Here is a 19,450-nt window from a genome sequence, read left to right as displayed (position 1 = left end):
TGCCCAAACATCAAATGGTCGTAACTTCTGCCACAGATAAGGTAGAATAATACTGCTAGTCTTATTGCACCCCTTGATCTGTGCACAGTTCACTGGTACCTTGTTCAGCTGCATCACTGCGGCAGTTTTTTATTTACACAAGCTGTCAAAGAACCAAATGTAAAAAGCCCAATACACCTGAATGTGGCCGTTTTACACAAAAACAAATTTTATATCTACAATCAGAATGAAATACTACACATGCCCTCCCATTTTTACCATCGTAACTATAAAAATAAAGTTTTTGATCAAAGACCCATGTGCCCCTTTAAATACAGAAAATTGACTTTTTGGCAAATTTTCAGTCCTCAAGTCTCTTAACTATTTTGTTACGGCGGAAAAACGACAGATTTTGAGTGCTTCCACAAAATGTTTTTTTTCTCTTGAGCTACTGGACGCACTTAGCCTTGCTATGCATGAAATTGTAGCGCATAGATTGATCTTCCAAACACAAAGCAGCAGTCTTGTTACAGGTACGATTACTTACAGTTTATTTGTCAAGTAATCAGAAAAAAGCTCCCAAGAAAAGTATACAAAAAACACAAATCGGCAATTTTACCGAGACTAAAAATTATTTCAGGAATTTTAAGATATACAAATTGTTTTTTCGTTCCTTGGCTATGATTCAATATATAAATCAACAGTGTACACCACGTTTTTGATTTTTGAGGGCCCGTCATCCTAGCGGAACTGACGGCTGTACCACGCCGCAAAGGCACTCAAGGGTGAGCGAGTCTGTAAAATGTGCATCCAAGCATACTCTTTTGTATTCTCGCACAAAATGCTTATCAGTTCGGTGGTAAAAAACAAGAAAAAAAATCCAGCACTTTCGAGAAGCGTTGCTCATCGCCCTGCATCGCTAATCTGACACGAGCGCCAGGTTATCTTGAAGGTGATAGCGCGATACGGCGGTGCATTTGGCAAAATACCCTGGCCGTACGTTGTTGAGACCATAAACACAAAAGTAAAACCGCAGTCGTCAGATAAGAGGAACGTTTTGTTTATAAATACAGCGCGCAGTCCCAACAGAAATTACCTGCCAGCGCTTGTTGAAGTGCGAGGCACCTGAACCGGAGCTTCGTCGTCCAAACTGAAATCTGAATATCCCACATCGTTGCTTGACCTATCACTGCTGCTGGAATCAGAAAAATCAACAGCAGGAGCTGCCGAATTGCTTGCTACAGCAGTCCAACTGTGCGGAACGCGGCGCGAACCCGACACCATTTTCCTCCTAATCCCCTCTACCTTCGGTTCAAATTTCTCTTGCTACACCGTCACCAGACGCGACACATAAACAAACGAAACCAAAACTGAAAGAGAAGTTGCCAATGAACACACCAGATGGCGATAGTTATCTGTGGAGCGCGGGTTTTAGGTTTTGCGGGAGATTTAAAATCATCGGAAACCAGCTTCCGATTACCTATGGCGCCGGAGTGAAAGAGCTAAGGAGGCTCCAATGTGTGCTCACCTCGTGCTTCGAAGGTGTGTCCCGGGACGTGTCCACAGAAACATCCCGGGCGTCAGCCGGAGGCGTGACGGGCAGCCCGGTCGGCGGCGTCGCCGGAGGCGTGGACGGGTCCAGCAGACCGGCCTCGCCCGCAGCCAGCTTGCCGGGGCTCCCGCCGTTCTCTTCGGGGCGCGGTCGGCGAGCCAACCAAGGGCCGCTCGGCGGGCACCGGGCCGGCGTCAGCACCACCGTGCGTTCGCGGCAGAAGGCAATGCGCAGCTCGGGGTTGTGCTCAAAGTCCACCTCGAAGCACGAGGCACTCGCAAAGGCCTGCAGCTTGGCCTTCTGCCAGAATGCGAAGCCTTTGCGAAGGCCCCGCTTTCGAGCTGCGGCGCTGTCGCGGGGGAGCAGGCCACAGCGCGGCGGTGGAGGCTGTGCGGGCACCAGCGCCACGAGGCCCTCATTGGTGAGCGAGCACCCTTGGGCCAGGTCTTGCAGCACGCTGTCCTCTTCCAAGAGCTCCTCCTTGGCTTCCACAGAGGGCTTGCTCCGCTCGGCCGCCAGCCAGTTGACGGGCTCGGCACCGAGGCTGAAGCAGTCGGCATCCAGTTCTGGAAGTGGCACTGTGCCCAGGAGGCGCTCCAGGGCATCCGGAAGCTCGCTGAGGTCCAGGGACTGCTCAAACAGTCCAGGAACTTTGGCCGTCTCCGCCGCTGGTTCATCCGGAGGGTAGGCCATCTCTGCTGAAGTGCAGTCTGCATCTCCGCCGACCCACGTGGCTTCTTCCGCTTGTGCGCAGGGCCCAGAGGGATGACACGGGGTTTCGGTGGCGTCCCTCTGGGGTACCCCCTGACAGTCGAAAGCCACGTCGCCAAGAGCACTCCCCTCGCCACTGCTGACCCAACTGGCATCATCAACTCTTGACGAACTTTCCTGCAGACTGGTCTCCAAAGGGTCCCCGTGAGGTTCATTCTGGTGTTCCCGGGTCTCCTTCACTGAGACATGCTCGACTGATGCAGCTTCTTCCGCGTTATCGCAGGTGCTCCGCTCGCTGGATACACGGGTGGGGGGTTCCTCCTTACATTTCACGGCCCCCTCCATTGAAGCACACTGTCCATCTCCAACAATCACCGCAGCTGCTTCTATCATATCACAGGTGGCCTGTTGGCCAGACGCAGGGGAGGTAATCGGCGATGCCTTTGGACACTCTACGACCGTCACCACCAAAGCACTCTCTCCACCTTCCACAACTGATGCAGTTTCTTTTGGGTTGTCCTGGATCCCTTGTTGGCCAGGTTCCCTTCGATGTCTCGAGACACTCTTCGCATCGCCACGGGCCTGATCAGTTTGTTTCGCTTTACCAGACGTTTTCTGTCGACTGGACAGTGAGAGGTCCTTGCGTGGTTTCTTTTGACATTTTTGAACTCGCTCAGCGGAGGCCGAGTCAATATCTTTGATAAACCCTTCAGCCTCTTTTAGTAATCTATAGCAGCCCTGTTGGCCAAGGGCTTCTTGAGGGGGTCTCTTCCGGTGCATCAATGCTTGCTTTGCCTTGGCAAACAACAGGCCAAGCTCACTCTCAGCCTCAACATCGTCCAGTCTCGTGACCTCCACTTGCGGCACTTTCGTGCTCATCGCAACGACAGTCTCCACAAGCTTTGCATTTTCAGCACCAGGGCTAGGTTCACGATCTAACTCGGTATTCTCTGCAGGGCAAGTGTGATCGGCAAAGTCTTCATCAGAAGCAGCCTCTCCATGGTCCTTGATGCCGTCTTTACCACTGCTCTCCTTACTGTCCTTACCAAAGTGCTCAGAGCTCGTGTTATCGACAAATTCTTCGTCAATAGCAGCCTCTCTGTGGCCTTTCCTGCCAATGTCTTCACCACTGCTCTCCTTGCTGTCCTTACCAGCGTCCTCAGAGTCCACATCATGAGCAGGGCTCACTCCACCAACGTCCGCAACATCATCGGCACTGCCAGCGTCCTCGATTGCAGCCTCAACTTCTCCAGCCTCATCTCCTGGCCCGACGTCCTCACCGCCGCTTTCACTCCCACGTTCTGGGCTGCCCACAGGGCTGTTCCCCACTGCTTCCTCAGAAGACGCAAACAGCTCAACGGACTCGTCTTCCGCTTCATCCAGGAGGACCCACCCGTCATCGTCCGAGCCCAGGGGCAGGCAGTCGTCGGACACCTCGTCAGCAGTGCGAACCGAGCCGCTCCCCTTGGGAGAGCCACCTGCAGCACCATCCTCAAGCTCCTCAGCCTCCACTGCCTCAAGGACTTCAAGGTCACCCGAGCTCAGCAACCCGCTCGAGTTATCAGGCCAGCTGTCCCAGGAATCTTTCTTCTCGAGGACAGCGCCGCCCCCTCCCGAAGCCTCACCACCAGAACTGCCCTGAACAACCTTGTCCGAGCCAACTGCAGACCCTGTTGCATCCCCTCTGCCCTCGGCATTCACCGGTTCCTCCGACGCTCCTTGTCCTTCTGGCTTGGACGTTGACTTGGAAACGTTGTCACCTTCGTCATCAGTGGAGCAACGATCAAGACCCGTTTCATCGGGCTGGCTGGGCAGGAAAAACATGTCAGCAGCACTCGAATCTAAGAGACAAGCCAGACTGTCGCTGAGCGACATGTCATGCGACACAACACCTGCCCGTGGCGACCGAGATACTGGCTCGCCGTGATTGGGGGTGCCCGCCAACTCCACAGGGGCCTTCTGGACGGCGTCGGCGTTGTCACTTGGCGTCGTCGCTGCAACAGCAGCAGTTGTCTTTACATGTGCAGACTGGGCCACTGACTCAGGACTCCTTGCTTTCCCTTCGACTCCAATTGAAGGACCATTTTCAAGGATAGGAGAGCCTCTACTTGACACACTCTTTGGTTTATCATCTTCCACAAGGTCAGAGAGGGCAACTTGGCCGCTGTCAGATCGTACTTCGAATGCTGCAGGCTGCGCAACACAACCAGCTTCACCTGCCTCACTGACGACGCCTACTGGTGAACTGGAATCCCTTGCTTCGGACTGGCTGTGCCCAGAGTCCAGCTGGGAGCGACCGGTATCAACAGAAATGCTGCTCAAAGACGCACCAAAGCTAGGAGCGCTTGCTGCTTCGACGTTAGGCGTACTGTTTAGCAACGAACCGCCATCCACAACATCGGGAACAATAGGTGTTGGGACCGAATCGTCTGCGTTCTTCGGTTGGAAGTCGGCGTTCAAGCCTGCTATTGCAGCAGCAAGCTCGTCAAAGTCGGTGCTGTCCTGTACTGCAACAGGACTCGATGGCCCACACAGCCTGTCAGGGCCCACTTCCTCCGAAGCTCCCGGAGGGCTGTTTCGCAGTGGCCCGCTAGAAAGTGCGGCGTCTTCAGGTTTACGGTGTTGGGCATCGGACTCGTCGGACTCTGCGGGTTTTATCTCAGAAGTGGCTGCTGCCTTAACGTTGTGCACCTTGCCCAACCGCGTTGTGGTTGACACTTGGGAGCTGCTAGTGTCCGCTGATGCTTTAGGAGGCCTTTTACGCAGAGTAAGCCTCCGGGCATTGGCAGCCGATGAGCTCCTGTCCCCAGCTTCCTCTTCAGAGGCACTGGGCACCGCGTTGGACTTTTCCACCCTTGACTGATTTTTGCGGACCTTCTTGAGCGGCTTCTGCGCCACGCTTTGGTCGCCTACCTCCTGAGATTCATCACCAACACTCTCAGACGTGCTGACAGGCTTTTCTGTTCCGGAAAGACTAGTTTTTGAAACTTTGAGGGAATCAGTCAGTGAAGCTACACTAGGAGTGTCCGCACTTCCTGTAACAGCGGGGACGTCACTTCCGTCTGCGCAGGATCCCGTTTTCTTCGGCAGCCTGCCTTTGGTGACAGGACTTGAGGAGCTCGATCTTGTGCCTCTAGGAGTCTTGCTGCGCTTGAATGGTTCTCCAGAGCTTTTCGGCTTGTCTTTCTTTTTAACTGACCCTCTGGTGGCCAGTTTGCCAACAGAGCCGTCTGATGCATCAAGACCCGTTTCCGGTTTACTCGTGTCCATAACCAAGCCTTGGCTCGGTGGCGAGTTGACCTCAAATCCCCGAGACATACAAGGCGAGCTCAACAAATCCTCTATGTCTGGTGCTTCAAGGTTACCACTCAGCGGCGTGCCAGAAAAGGTTGACCTGCGCTTGCTCCGCCTAGCCGGTACCTTCGGACTGCTGCTTTGCTTGGGAGGCTCCCGTCGGCGTCTCAACCTCATTGACCTTTCTTCCGACGGTTGAGCAGGGTCACTAGCTCCGGGTACAACGGGTGCTGTGGAAGGCTCCACTAATGCTGCACTTATGCTGCTGCTGCTTCCTTGCAACGGACTAGGAGAAGAAGCTCTGCCATCCGCACCGGCAGGGCAAGTTGCTAAACCTGGCGACGCACTCGGACAGCTTTCTTCGGACAAGTTCTGCTTGGTGGAAGAACCAGGGGCGCTTCCTCTTGAGATCCTACCACGAGTGGTGACTTTTGAGGCACTGCGGCTGTCAGGACTTCCTGCTGACCCAGCGGCCTCAAAGTTTGTCACATTGGCAGGGGAGCTGCTTAGGGACCGTTTGGAACTTGTCATTTTACGGCGGCGCCGCTTGATCACCAAAGGGGAACTGCTGGCACTGCTAAGAGGGCTGGGACCTGACTGCTCAGTACCTCCTTCTGAGCTCACAACTGAAGTGGTGGGCACCAACGTCTCTCGAGTGGCATCTGTGCCACTGGGCAGTGCCTGTGGCGATGTCTTGGGAGCAAAAGGGCCCCAAGGAGTGGCTGGCCGTGTACTGCTAGACGACTGATCCGCAGGCAGGCCTTTACTTGATGTAGGACCACTCGATGGCCCCCCCATCTGTGACACCACCTCGGAAGGCATATTTACATCATCTGTGTTGCTATCTACAGTGGGTGAGTCTGTCAGCTCCAAGCGGACAAACTCACTGACTAGAAGTGCGGTGTCAGTACCTCCGAGAGGACTGCCACCCAAGGACGGACCGCGTTTCTTAGACGAGACACGTTTGGCAACCGCGCCAGACTTGGCCGCAGGAACAGGGGCTGGCACCGCGGGCGAACTAGCCTCTGCACCGGATTTCGCTTCACTCGAAAGTCCAGCGAGCCCAGTGGTAGGCGCAGAAGGGCTTGCATTCGTATCACTACAGGCACTCAACAGCGCACCAGGGCTGGAACTTTCTGAACCCGGAAGGGTGGGAACAGGCACATCCGACGTTTCCACGACCATGCGCGCATCTGTGTCTCCCGGTTGCTGTCCACTGAACCCCTCGGCACCATCTCCATCTTGCCGAATCCTGGGAGGGAGGACCACCACTCGGTTTCTCCCCTGAATGCGAATCCGGCAGATGATAGACGGCCGGCCGTTGCTTCCACCTCCGGGCTCCTCCGACCCCTGGCGCGACGCCGCGAGGGGGGTTGGTGAGTGCCGGGACCTTTCAGAGTCCGCCGATGCGCTTGGACTCGAAGCCAGTTCTACACGAGCTGCCCTGCGCTTCCTCTTCTTAGTGTCCCCACCAATGGCATCCTGCAGCGTCCTGGGCTTCTTCTGTGCCCTGCTTGCCCTTCCATCAGCGGGTACGACTGGCACGTCCTCGCCCACAGCGTCCTGGCCACCCAGACCGAAGTCCTCACACTGTTTCGATGAGGCTTGTGAGTGTGCTGCAGGAGACGAGGCGGCCGAGCTCTCGGTGGAACGGCCTCGCTTCCTGCGGCCCCTCGGTGGCCGGTCCTTCTCCTTGGTCTGGGAGCCCCGGCGAGACTGCGGTGGCCTCCCCGGTCGGCACCACCGGTCGATTTCGGCGCTGGACAGCCGCACCAGCTCGACCCAGCATGGCAGCTTCACCCCTTCCTGAAGACGGAGGTCCCCTACTGCACAGGACGGGCAGGGGACAAGAACGTGGAAAGAATATTGCGCAAAAAAGACTTTTCACCCACTAAAGCTATGTACACACAATTACACATACAATACTATACACACGCACATACACATAGTTATTTAAATTTTTTTTGTACTTAGCCCATACAGTGTTGTCAGCACGCCAACAATAGACCCACAAGCCAATTTCAAAGCTCCTGCAGTGATTCAGGCATGCTGTGCTATCTGGCTTGTAAGTTTGGTGACTGCAGTTTTGTTTCTAGTTAAGACAAACAGCGTATTTGAAAACAAGTAGGTAAGGGGTGTAGGTAAAGGCCGCAAGCTTCAATATACGTTTTCAAAGAGAATTCGTTCGCGCCCATATAAAACCTTTACTAGTATAATGATCAGACCTTGTTTTAGAAAAATTGATGTGAAGTTGGGGGTGCAATCATTGGGCAGGGAATATTTTAAGGTGCAGGGAAAAGAATACAATTGTAAAAGGGTGAAATACTGGGCTATTCGGATGCTGCTCATCACGAAAAATTAAAGATGTTCCAGTCAAGGTGAAAGCTGTCGGAAGTGCAGAGCAGTGATTCGCCATAATGGGCTGTGGCGCCATTATCCGCTCACTGCTGTCACCCAATGCAATTCAAATTTCCCGCCTTCGCAGTGCGCATGCACCCCCTGCCTGAAACTGCGCCAGCGGTAGTTCTGTTCTTTTTATGCTTGCTTTTCCTCCCGCATTGCACTGCCGTTCGCTTACTACCGTAACAACCAACCCAACGAGCGTTCCTAACTGAATTAACGCGGGCGCTGCCGGTCCATTACGTATATCTTGCCTCAAATGTACCTACAGTTTTCTTTGCACTAAACAACAGGGAGATGTATGACAAACGCCAGCGATTCATGAGTTTCGAATGCTTATGGCTACATAAACCACTTGGCTTTCGAAGCCTCTGGGTTATGGTCCCGACGACAGCCGCTTCGACGGAACGCCGTGTGGCTCTATTTGGGTGCAGTGAGCAAGCTATGACGACAAGGCGAGCCCCTAAAGTGCTCTATACTTAAAGCAACAGCAGACAAACTGGACAGGACAAGAAATCTAAAAAAAGACACAACAAGCGCTGTTTAGTGTTCTCGTCCTGTCCAGTTTGTCTGCTCTTGTTTTTGTGATGAAAGACGATACAAGTAGGTTGCTTGTTGGCATTTGCAAGGCAGGTACGACAACGACGAAATCAGTTTTGAACGAGACCTACCATTGTAATAAGCATGCACATTCATTATGTACAATAACTGCACCATGTCCATGTATATCTTAGTGAAAGCACGTTCACTCAGAGCCTATATCCGAACTGCCATGACACAATGCCTTGTCAGAGTCGCCGCCATCGCTGACTCAAGTCATCCGCGGAGAGGCCTGTTCTTAACCCTTTGAGGGTCATGGCCGCACATGTACGGCATCAGCAAACACTTGCAAAATCGTCAATGACGTACATGTACGGCACTGCTTGTATCTTTAAAAAGCGCGCCTTTTTCGCCAACTTCTCTTCCTTGGCATGTGCTGCCACACTTTGGAAATACGTAAAATTTTTTTCTTGCGCCGATGGCTGTTTTTTATTTTTTTACGATTTACTTCAGCGGCTCGCTGGCTATCGCTTGCGCATCCACTAACAAGGGGGCGCGCTGGGTATCGCCCACCGGTCGCCTCTCGCTTCTTGCGCCTGCCACAGACCAAGGTCGTCTGCTAAACTGATGAGGCTCTTTTCTTTTTTTTTGTGTTTTATGAGCGCGGCGCCGTCTATTGCTCCCACATCCGGCCGCGCGCGCAGCGGCTGGTTTCAATATCGTCCTCCGGACGCTTCCCGCTTTTTGCGCCCGCGAAACTGATGTCTACCTGATTCTGATTCACTCAAAAGGTGCGGCTTGATACACTCTCCTTTTCATTTAGAATTTTTCTTGTGTTCCTCATGAATAAACCACATATATGTAACAACACAAATGATTTTTTTGTCACTTGATGGTCACCCTAAAAAATTACGATAATTTTTTCTCGAAATAGGTTCATCCGAAGAATTTAAATCAGCAATAAAAAAAAAATCGACTCTGGGGGGGTCGCATTTGGCGAAAAAATTCGACCCTCAAAGGGTTAAATAGAGTTTCTGTATTCTCGTGTACAAACAAAAGTGAGTTGTAATGTGGAGCTGTGTCCGGATGGTTACCAGCCTTTATCTTTGCTGCCAGCCAGCCTACATAACGTTAGCGGAGCTCAATAAACATGTTTAACTCTTTCGTCACGCCGGAAAAATGGCCAATTTCAAGCGCTTCCACAAAACATTTTTTTCCTCTTGAGCTACTGGACACATTTAGCATTGCTATACATAAAATTGTAGCGTATAGACTGCTCTTTCAAACACATAACAGCACTTTGGTGAAAGGTACAAATATTTAGTTTATCAGTCAAATAAACAGACAAAAATGCACAAAAATGTATACACACAATACACATATAGGCGATTGTACTGAGCCTAGAAATTATTTTAGGGATTCTAGGATATACAAGCTGTTTCTACGTTCCTAAGCTATGATTCAATATATACATCAACGCAGTATGCCTACCGTACTTACACGATTGTACGCCAACCCTTTTTTTTTCAAGTTGGACAATCCAATGTTGGGGAGTCGACTTGGAACCGAAATCGAACTTTGTGCCGCTTGCAACGGCAAGAAAAATGAGAAATCAGGGGTGCTACCAACTGAGGAAAGCGTAACAACCTCGTTTCTATGGTTACGGTAGAAGTGTAGTGTTTACCATTGCATGCATTCTGGCGTCAATAAAGGTGATGCCGACTTTGAAAGTTGGCGTTCCCTATCTGTGCCCTTTGTCCATCGTATCTAGAGTGGCTAACCTTCCACCAGCGCGTTTGGAAGTGTACTGAACAATGTGATATGATTTTGCCTACGTCAGCGCCGTGCATTGATTAAAGGGATTCAGTAATACTCATTTCGTTTATTAGAGACGAACAAAACACTTTTTGAATGCGAGTAACGTACCAATGAATCAAAGGAAATCGTGAGCGGCCGCTTCTGTCAGCCGCCCTCTTGTTGGTTTTGATATTGCGCGGCAGTGGCCTCTGCCGGTAGCTTCGATGGTTGTCATCTCACAGCGAATGTGATCTTATGATTGGGAATAAAGTTTCCCACTCAATCCACAGCGCATGGTTATTCCGCATGCCTATACAAAAGCTTTTCTTTGTGCTGTGCTGAATCGTCCGTCTGTCATGAGTGCCCTGGGCCTGAAAACTCTCTCGGTGCTCATTAACAGCAGCGTTCGAACAGACTGCTTTCTGAGCTCGCTTTCTTTTTTTTTTTTTTGAGAGATGCAATTTTGAGGGGGGGGGGGGGGGGGGGGGGGGGTCGACCCACATTCGAGTTGACTTACAATCGTGTAAATACGGTAGTTTTGGATATTTGCGGGCCTACCAACCTAGCAGCCAAGACGGCTGTGCCACTCCGCGAAGCCACTCGAGAGTACATTGGTCGCTCTAAAATATGCATCCAAGCTTACTTGTTTGTGTTCTCACACAAAATCCTTATCACTTCAGTGGTAAAAAAAATCGTGCGCTCTTGAAAAGCGGCACGCGTCGCTCCGCAGCACTAGTCTGACATTAGGCCCCGACTATCTTGAAGACGATAACACGATACGGCACAGTGCATTTGGCAAAATATTCCCGCCACACGTTATCCAGACCCTACACATGAAAGCCGCGGTCGTCAGATTGGAAGCACGTTTTTTGTTTATAAATACAGGGCGAAGTCAAAGACAACGAACCTTGCCCCCAGCCCTTGTCCAAGTCTGAGGCCGCTGAACGGGAGCGCCTTCATCAGAACCAAAATCTGACGAACCCCCGCCGTTGCTAGAATCGTCCCTACTGCTGGGGTGAGAAAAATCGGCAGCTGCCCAAGTACCTGTCACAGCTGTCCGCTTTTGCAAAGGGCATTGAGAAGTGGGAGACATTTTCGTTTTACCCGCCGCCATTGCAGGTTAAAATTTCAGTCTCGGCGCCGTCTCCGCACGCGAAATGTAAACGGTAATGAAATCGAAAAGGGAGTTGCCCATAAATACGCCAGATGGCGTTAGTTGCCCACAAGGCGCCATTTTCGCGGGTTGTTTGAAATCACTGGAATTCCGTGTCCGCTGGCCTATCGCACCGTAAGGAAAGAGTTAAAAATGTTCAGTAATCTCAGCAAAACCACCTAGCCTCCTTCACTGGGCTACAGTTTGAGAATGTACACTCGGCAAGTTTCAACAACCACTAGGAGTGATTTCAGGGTTCACAGGCTCTCCCCGCAGGTGCATGGGGCCATGCAGACAAAACACAGATTTGGTTCATTCGAAAGATTGCTTCATTAGAGCCATACTGACACCACTTTTAATGTAAACTTCGCTCAGATAAGCTATATATTTAGGAAAAAAGGGAATGGCCATGAGACCTACTAGCTCATTTCCCGCAACAGAACCTATGATGTCATAGACGCCAGCTCTGCGATCGGCTGAGGCCGGCAAAAGCAAATGTAAATTGGGCAGAACTTATAAGCTTGCCAAACTAGCTATATTTGCTTAAATGTAATGCCTATTCATTTTACAGCAGTAAGAATGGCAGTGTAAACAATGGCAGTTACGAAAATACACGTACACATAGAAGTACCTATGCATACTGCTGTTGGTACTGCGCACACTATGCTTGTTTTAGCTGCACAGCCCTGCGGCTTTGGAGTTGTCTGAGACGACACTAGCCGACTGGCAAAAGCGACAATGTCTTACGCGACCATACTTGCCGAGCGAACACCCTGTTTCCCGAAACGATTATTTTCTACCTCAACAAAAACAAGCCAGGTACAAATACGGTCCAAAACAAAGCGAAGGCAGAAAACAGCCTTTCGCAGTATGGTGGCGCCATCTAGGTTGACTAACGGTAAACGAGGCTCCGCAATCGACTGCGGAGCAGTTCTTGTGATGTCACTGCCGACATCGCGAAAACACACGATTTGGCGGAGGAATTAAAATTGATTAATTTCTCAGGGAATAAAGCACTGTTTGCTTCCAAACAAGCACTGTGGGCGGTATGAAACATGAAATCTTTCGACTAAAACAAACTTGCACTTTGTCTGCATGGCCCCTGCATGACCAGGGTAACGACGGCCACTAAGTCCAGACAATGCAAGCGCTGACAACTTACGAGCATCGGTGAGAAAAGGGGCCAGACCCTACTCACCCTCGGTGGTGCTCACAGAGGGGGGCTTGGGGGGGCCCCTCAGCTGCGATGCCACGTGGTGGCTCTGCCAACGCTGCCAGTCCTCAGGGGCCGGCGAAGCGTCGCGCGTGGAGTCACCTGCGCTGTGCACCGCGGATGGCGTTTCCGCGGTGAGCGTGGAACCGCTGGTGGAACATGGCGTAGAGCCACTCGCACTGCGTGGCGTGGAGCCTCCGGTGCTCAACGATGTGTAGCCCCCTGTGGTCACCGATGCAAAGTCGGCCACGCTGTGTGGCGTCAGCGATGTGGAGCTGCCTGCCCCATACGGAGTGGAGGCCCCCGAACTCAGCGGTGTCGAGTCAGTGGTGCTCCGAGGTGTGGAACCGCTTGTGCCCTGTGCTGGCGGCCGCTGCAGAGAGAGGCGGGTGCGGCGTCGTTCCCGTGCCCGTCCCAGGAGGCGCCGCACCAGAACGGGCGGCCGCACACCCGTCTGCGTCCCCTGGTGACGGCAGCCCTCTGCAGCAGCGACACAAGGTGGAGGGGTCTTTACTACAGTGCTCAGCACACAAATTCCTCGCTGGAGTTGAAAGGCGTGGCCCCAGTGAGGAACAGGACAGCAGAGGGCAGCAGCTCCTGCTACAAACAGCCTTTTAAATCTTTGCAGGAAATTAAAGCTGGCATTTCTCTTGTATCCTTTCTCCTTAATAATGACGTTCAAGAGCAGATCATAAAGTGCACAGAGTGAGCCGAGGTCGTATTGAGAACTTTTTGCAGATACGTATTTGAAAATTGTATTTGTGAGCACTATTACAACAATCATTTTTAAAAAGTTCTTGCCAACCGGTTCTTGCCAACACGAACATCAACATTGTGCATACTTTTTTTTCCCGTTGCACAAGAAGCGTGCGCAACATTGACATTCTCGTGCTGTCATTTCAATAAAAATCAGTCGTTCAAGAGCCCTCGTTTCGTGGTGTTCTCCCCTTTGTCTTGTGTTCTTCCGCACTTCCTTCCCAATGTGAAATATTTCCTCTTTTATTTTTCTGAATATGCATTAATACGAGTATTCGCTTTGGAGCGAGAAGTGTTTCCCTGTTTAAACTCCTCAGACATTTATTCAGTGCAGGAAAATAAATGAGGGGCACGTCTCGTGTGGTCACGTGCCGCGTCTTTCCCGAGCAAATGGCGAGCCCAGGACGGCAAACACGTGCAGGGAGGCGTTTTGTAAAAGCGCCCCTGCAGCACTCACCCCGGGCAGCAGGGGGGGGTCCGTCGTCGGTGCCGTCCAGCTGGAAGGGATCGTACGCCTCGTTGCCATCCGAGTGGTCCGAAAGCGAGCTGGCATCGCCCTCCTCTTCCGGACCACCTGCCAGCTGGAACACCTACACCCACAGCAGAGCCCTCCACTCTCAGGCTTCAAAAACGGCCTCCCAGCCAATGCCCCGGCGCTGTGGCCTCAGCCAGCACATTCCCCAAGAGAACACATATGTAGCTGGACGTAGTGTCACTAGATAAGATAGAGAGTATAGTCACTGAGGCACGCAAGTGAGCAAGGGGCAGCCATTTTGGTGTTTATCAGTGTTTCCAGATTGCCGCCTCTGCGGCTTCGCCACGAACTCTGACGAGGTCATTTGTAACAATGCCGAAGGCACAGCAAAACGACATCTTCGGACACACTTCTGCAACTGAAATGCTGCAAAGCACGGGATCTTTGATCCGTGTTTAGAACAACGTCGTCGCGTGAGCAGGCAGGGCAAGGTAAGACTACCACAGTTGGCCAACCGAAAACGCATAAATAACAAAATGGCGGCGCCCATGAGCCGTCGTAGTGTGTAAGCAAATGTCATGTGATGTGAACTGCCCAATGATCACAACGGTGGCGGCACGGCACAATAGGAGAAAAGAGTGCCAATACTGTGTAACTTTATCTAGTGACACAAATTGGACCCTGCAACACTTTTGACAAGCGCTTTCACTTGTAGCGTCATCATCACCCTCACCGCTGCATTGGCCACCGTCATCATTGCCTGCACGCCACCTTCTGCCCAGTGATGTGCATCGGCAATGGAATCGCATCCGGGAGTCAAAAGTTGTAGAGTGCATTCCACTAACGGTATCGTACGTCCAGCCGCAACGGGTGCCTGATTTATTCCGCGCGTTAGGCTCGGGATCATCGGGGACCAGTGCGGTGGATAATGACGACAGTGGACCACAGGCGATGGTGGCGAGGGTGATGATGATGCCGCTACGCACCCTCTCATTCGTGCCTGAAAGCACACTGAAAGCTTTAGTTACTGCCTGCCCAGAGTTGCAATGCATGGTTTCCTCGATGCAGCAGACACACCTTCCAGTTTCTGCCTTGCCATTGTAGCAATTTTCTTCAAAGTGGCTACTGAGTGTGCTTTGTTGCTCCAATCGAAAGTAAACTCGCCAATAGTCCCAACATTGCTCGGACGACATTGTTTGAGCACACAAAAAATGCCAGGACCAGGAAAGAATGGCAAATCTTTTCGAAAGTTTCTACGTTATCTGACGGGCGTCGAGCGGTAATTTTTGACTTAGACTCTTTGTAACCCCCTATTTTAAGTACTGGATCCACTTTTTGACTACATTTTAACAGCATTTCAGATTTAGAAAAAATGTTGGAGGAAGTGTTCTCCCTCGAGGAGAACTGGAACTGCAGGTGACTATCAACCAGTTTTATGGACAACTTCCCCGAACATGGCTTCCCTGGGGGCTTGAGTCAAGGTTTCGGGGCCACGTGATGCCGACGTCGGCAAGCACGAGAAGACTAGAGAAAGGAACAGAGGAGGGGAGCGGCAGCCAGACCGACCTGAGACATGTCCTCCTCCTCCTCCTCTTCCTCCTCCTCCAGAGGTGGGGGCTGGCTCCCCAGGATGCTGTCCTCCTCCCCCTCCTGGCGCCAGCTCGATGCCGCCTGCGCCAACGCCTCCGCCAGGGCCTCGTCCTGGCTGTCCACTGCACCATTCAACGACCACCCGCTCGCCACCTTCGACCAACAAACGCTGGGCTGAGTGGTTGACCAGATAACCTTTCTTTATTCTTTATTCAACGCATACCTGCGGTACCCGAAGGAGTTATAGGGGTTACAGGTTCCAAAAAAGCGAGTTTTCATTCCCAGCAGACACTTGTACCTTTGAGAGACCATTACACTCATGTATCGTTTCACAAAAAATGAATTCGCACAATTCCAGTCCTGGGACAGTATTGCCTGAATTTAAAGAAATGATCAATTCGATTTGACAAATAATATGGCGTCTGTGAATACGTATCTTTGCCAATTCCAGTTTTATTGTTATATATTAAATATAGCAGCTTCAATCGCAATTTTCTTCTACACGATGAAAGCAGCTCCCAATTCAATTCTTGTTTCATAGCGGTAGAACTTTCCCGCCATTGATACCACCCCAGGACGACCCTTGCCGCCCTGTTGTGTATTTTTTCTATCTTATCACCGAGAGATGTGCGCCGGATCCGACTGCGCAGGCGTATTCCAAGACAGGTCGTACGCACGTCAAATACGCACATTCTTCGAGTCGCTGATGCGAACATCTTAAGTTAAGTTGAATACAGTTTAACACTCTTGCACCTTTCGTGACAATGCAATGCACGTGTACATTCCATGACCAGTCAGAGGAAAAGAAAACACCTTGGTATTTGTAAGTTGTCTTTGTGGTAACTGGCACACCATTCATACAATATCTATATTTAATTTTCTTTTTCTTCTTTGAAAAACAAACGTTAACGCACTTATTAAAATTGAAAGACATTTTCCACGTTGTACACCAGTCGAATACACACCAAGTCATTTTGAAGTTGGGAGGTATCCTGCTCACTCCTACTTTTCCAGTAGACAATACAATCATCCGCAAAAAGCCGATTAGAAAGTCTATGCTCTCTAATCAGGACTGACATCCCTCTCTGAGGACAGCAGCTACATGGCGTTCCCACTGAGAAACTTCAATACCAACGCGCCTTATCTAGTAATGCCATGGAGAAAGCTCTGTAATGTAATCACTTCGGAGGTTGTGGGCAAAAGATCGGCGTTGCTTTCCTCCTTGCACCCGCTTTCATTTGCGCTCGGTACGATGTCGGCAATATAGTCTTCCAAACTCTCCCGTGGCCGTGACGCCATCATCCACCCTCCCAAACCCGCCGACTGTTGATCCTGCAACGGCGTCTGGAAATTCCGACAGCTCGCTCCAGACTTTGGCAACACTGGCGGTGGCTTTGTTGCACTGAATGATTCTCAGTCATCACCGGCCCACAGAAGCCGGAAGATTTGAAGCAATTTCGGACGGGTTCTTCAGTAACATCTGCCCAGAACCTACTTCGACAAGGTGTTCTCGGAAATCTCATGCCTGATGGGCCCATCCAAATTCCCACTAAGTTTGACTCGATTTACGATTGTCAGTTTCCCGGCGAAAGGCAAATTTAGCCCGTTCGCGCTACCTAGAGCCACTCAATACGTCTTTATTTATTGACAGTAACGCTAGTCACCCCAGCTACACTTCCGAAAAAGCCCACAAAGCGCGAACGCCGCAAACACAACAAACAAAAAAAGAAAACATGGCAGGCAGGCCAGGATCATTTTCTGCAGAGGGGGAGGGACAGCTCGCACCTACGTACACAGCCCCCAATGGTGCAGTCAAAATAGGGAGAGAGCAAGGCGACAGAGAAAAAAGAGCCGCCCGCTGCCCAACAGCGGTCGGGCTAAACCACTTTGAGGGGTGTGCCGGTGGAATTTCTCCTCCTTTCTGAGGGAAAGCCAACTTGGTGCACTTCTACGGCATTTGAATGAATGAAAAGTCTTTATTGTGGAATGGCTCTTTGGCCTAATAGGGGGGGAAGAAGGGTGTCGGAGAAGAGACAGAAACAAAGAAAGAAGAGAAAGAAGTGCGTACACACATGCGTGTACATGGTATACATTTGCAATCACATGCGGCGATCGATGCCTGCCTCGTGAGCGAACGCCCAGAGGGAGAGCAGGGTGTCGCGGCTGTTGTTGTTGGGGGTGGTCCATTGATGCAGAGTGCTGATGTGCGGTGGCAGGTACTGGGCACGGAGGTCCCGGTAGCCAGGGCACTCCCACAGCATGTGGGTCACTGTTGGGCACACTTCCATGGTGCATGTGGAGCCCCGGGCCTGCATCGGTGGTGGGCCCGCCATTTGGCGAGCACGTCTGCTGTTAGTGCGGCCCCCGTACGTGTCTTGTGGATGAGGACCTGAGCCCCCCGTGGCAGTCCTCGGGGCAGTGGGTGGTGGTTGGTGGGGATGTGCTGCCAAAGGGCGCGCCTTCGCTCCCTCTTGGCTGCCAGAATTTTGGCTCTTGGGTCGGGGTCGTCTGGTGCGGGCATAGTCTGGGTCACCAGGGCGGAGCGGTCGTCCATTAGCTCGCTCGCCAACGCCTGTGCGGCTCCATCGCCAATGCCACCGGCGTGACCTGGTACCCAGTCCACCGTCACCTCCACTCCATATTGCTGGTACAGCACTGTGCTTGCCATTTTGATCCTGTGAGCAAGCGTGCCAGTCCTGGGGGTGCAGCCAAGGATTTTTATGGCCTCTCTACTGTCTGTGTAGATCACCACAATCTCCCCTGTCTGCCTCAGTCCTCGACGGGCCTCCCCACAAACCCCATCCACTGCACACAGGATGGCGGACAGTGAAATCTGGTCTGGGCTGGGTCGGTGCTCATGCACGTGGATTTGTCTGCATGTGCCGATTGGGGAGATCGCAGCTAGCCTGGCTCTGCGCGTGATGGGGTCCCAGGTGGCTGCCGTGAACACAGAGTTCCGGGTTCTGTCAGTACAGGCAGCTGCTGCTCTACGCTCCGCTTCATGATCCTGCTGATGGCACTTTTTGGAGAGTGGTTTGGGAAGCTTGAGGAGCACATCGAGCCAAGGCTCCAGCAGGCGTGGCAGTTTGGGTGCATCGGGGGGTAGTTCTTTTGTGAGGGTGAGAAGTCCTCTACCCGCAGTTGTATTTTGCCGTCGTAGTTCATGGCCTTCATTGTGTGCCTCGATAAAGGCTTTGAGGGGAGGGAGGCCGGAGTACCTGTAGAGTTCTTCAGTCCTCGTGTGACGCGGCAGGCCAGTTATTGCGCGGAGACATTCGAGATGGAGGACCTCCAGTTGTGCGTAGTGGGTTTGGTTCAATGTGAAGCAAGCTGCTCCGTAGCATGCCTTAGAGGTGAGGGTTGCTAGGCATAATGTCCTGATGGTGCGTGTGCCGGCACCGCCAAAGTGGTTGCCTATGCGGCGGATCAGGTGGAGGTGTCGGCGCCACGTTGGCTTAAGCTGACGGATCCATTCCTTTGGTCCACCAACCTCACTGAGGGGAACCCCAAGGATCCTCACCCACCGCTCCGCTGGTCGGGTGATGGTCTTGCCGGCCAGTGTAAGGCTTATCTTTGCTCGCTCAGAGTCGTAGCCACTTACCAGGAGGAGGTTAGTTTTTTCCGGTGACGGCTGCATGCCAGTGGAAGGGAGGTAGTTGTCGATGGTGTCCAAGGCTTGCTGCATGATTCCCTGTACATCTGCTGTGTTCAAGTTCATGCCCTTGGGGTCCACCCACAGCGTGATGTCATCTGCGTAGAATGTCAAGCCCAGGTGCGGAATTTTCCGTAGCTCTACAGCCAGTCCTTGCATCACGATGTTAAAGAGGACTGGAGACAAGATGGCACCCTGCGGCACTCCTCTGGAATTTGAGAATGTCCTTGGGTGGCCCGATCCAGATTTGACCTCAAACGTTCGGGCCTCCAGGAATGATCGCACAAAGTTCATGATTCGTGTGCCAACTCCAGCCCCATCGAGAGCCTTCAGTATCG

General features: G+C 52.0%; 1 protein-coding gene across 3 annotated transcripts in view; it reads right to left on the bottom strand.

Moving 5' to 3' along the window:
- The window catches only part of LOC144152269 (uncharacterized), a 95,064-nt gene that overhangs the window by 43,983 nt on the left and 31,631 nt on the right, over positions 1 to 19,450 (bottom strand). For 2 of the 3 annotated variants that reach the window (XM_077683501.1, XM_077683503.1), the window contains exons 12-15: positions 15,437 to 15,582; positions 13,853 to 13,985; positions 12,625 to 13,119; positions 1,508 to 7,362 (exon numbers count right to left, since the gene is read on the bottom strand). In XM_077683501.1, the coding sequence (XP_077539627.1) occupies positions 1,508 to 7,362; positions 12,625 to 13,119; positions 13,853 to 13,985; positions 15,437 to 15,582 (6,629 nt within the window). The remainder of the gene's footprint in view (positions 1 to 1,507; positions 7,363 to 12,624; positions 13,120 to 13,852; positions 13,986 to 15,436; positions 15,583 to 19,450) is intronic. The other variant, XM_077683502.1, reaches the window with a different exon arrangement.

The sequence above is a fragment of the Haemaphysalis longicornis genome, unplaced genomic scaffold, assembly GCF_048455015.1.
Source record: "Haemaphysalis longicornis isolate Haplotype H1 unplaced genomic scaffold, Haemaphysalis longicornis Haplotype H1 scaffold_9, whole genome shotgun sequence".
Classification (NCBI taxonomy): Eukaryota; Metazoa; Arthropoda; class Arachnida; order Ixodida; family Ixodidae; genus Haemaphysalis; species Haemaphysalis longicornis.
The sequence above is the reverse complement of the archived record's forward strand: the minus strand, read 5'-3'. Positions and strand labels throughout refer to the sequence as shown.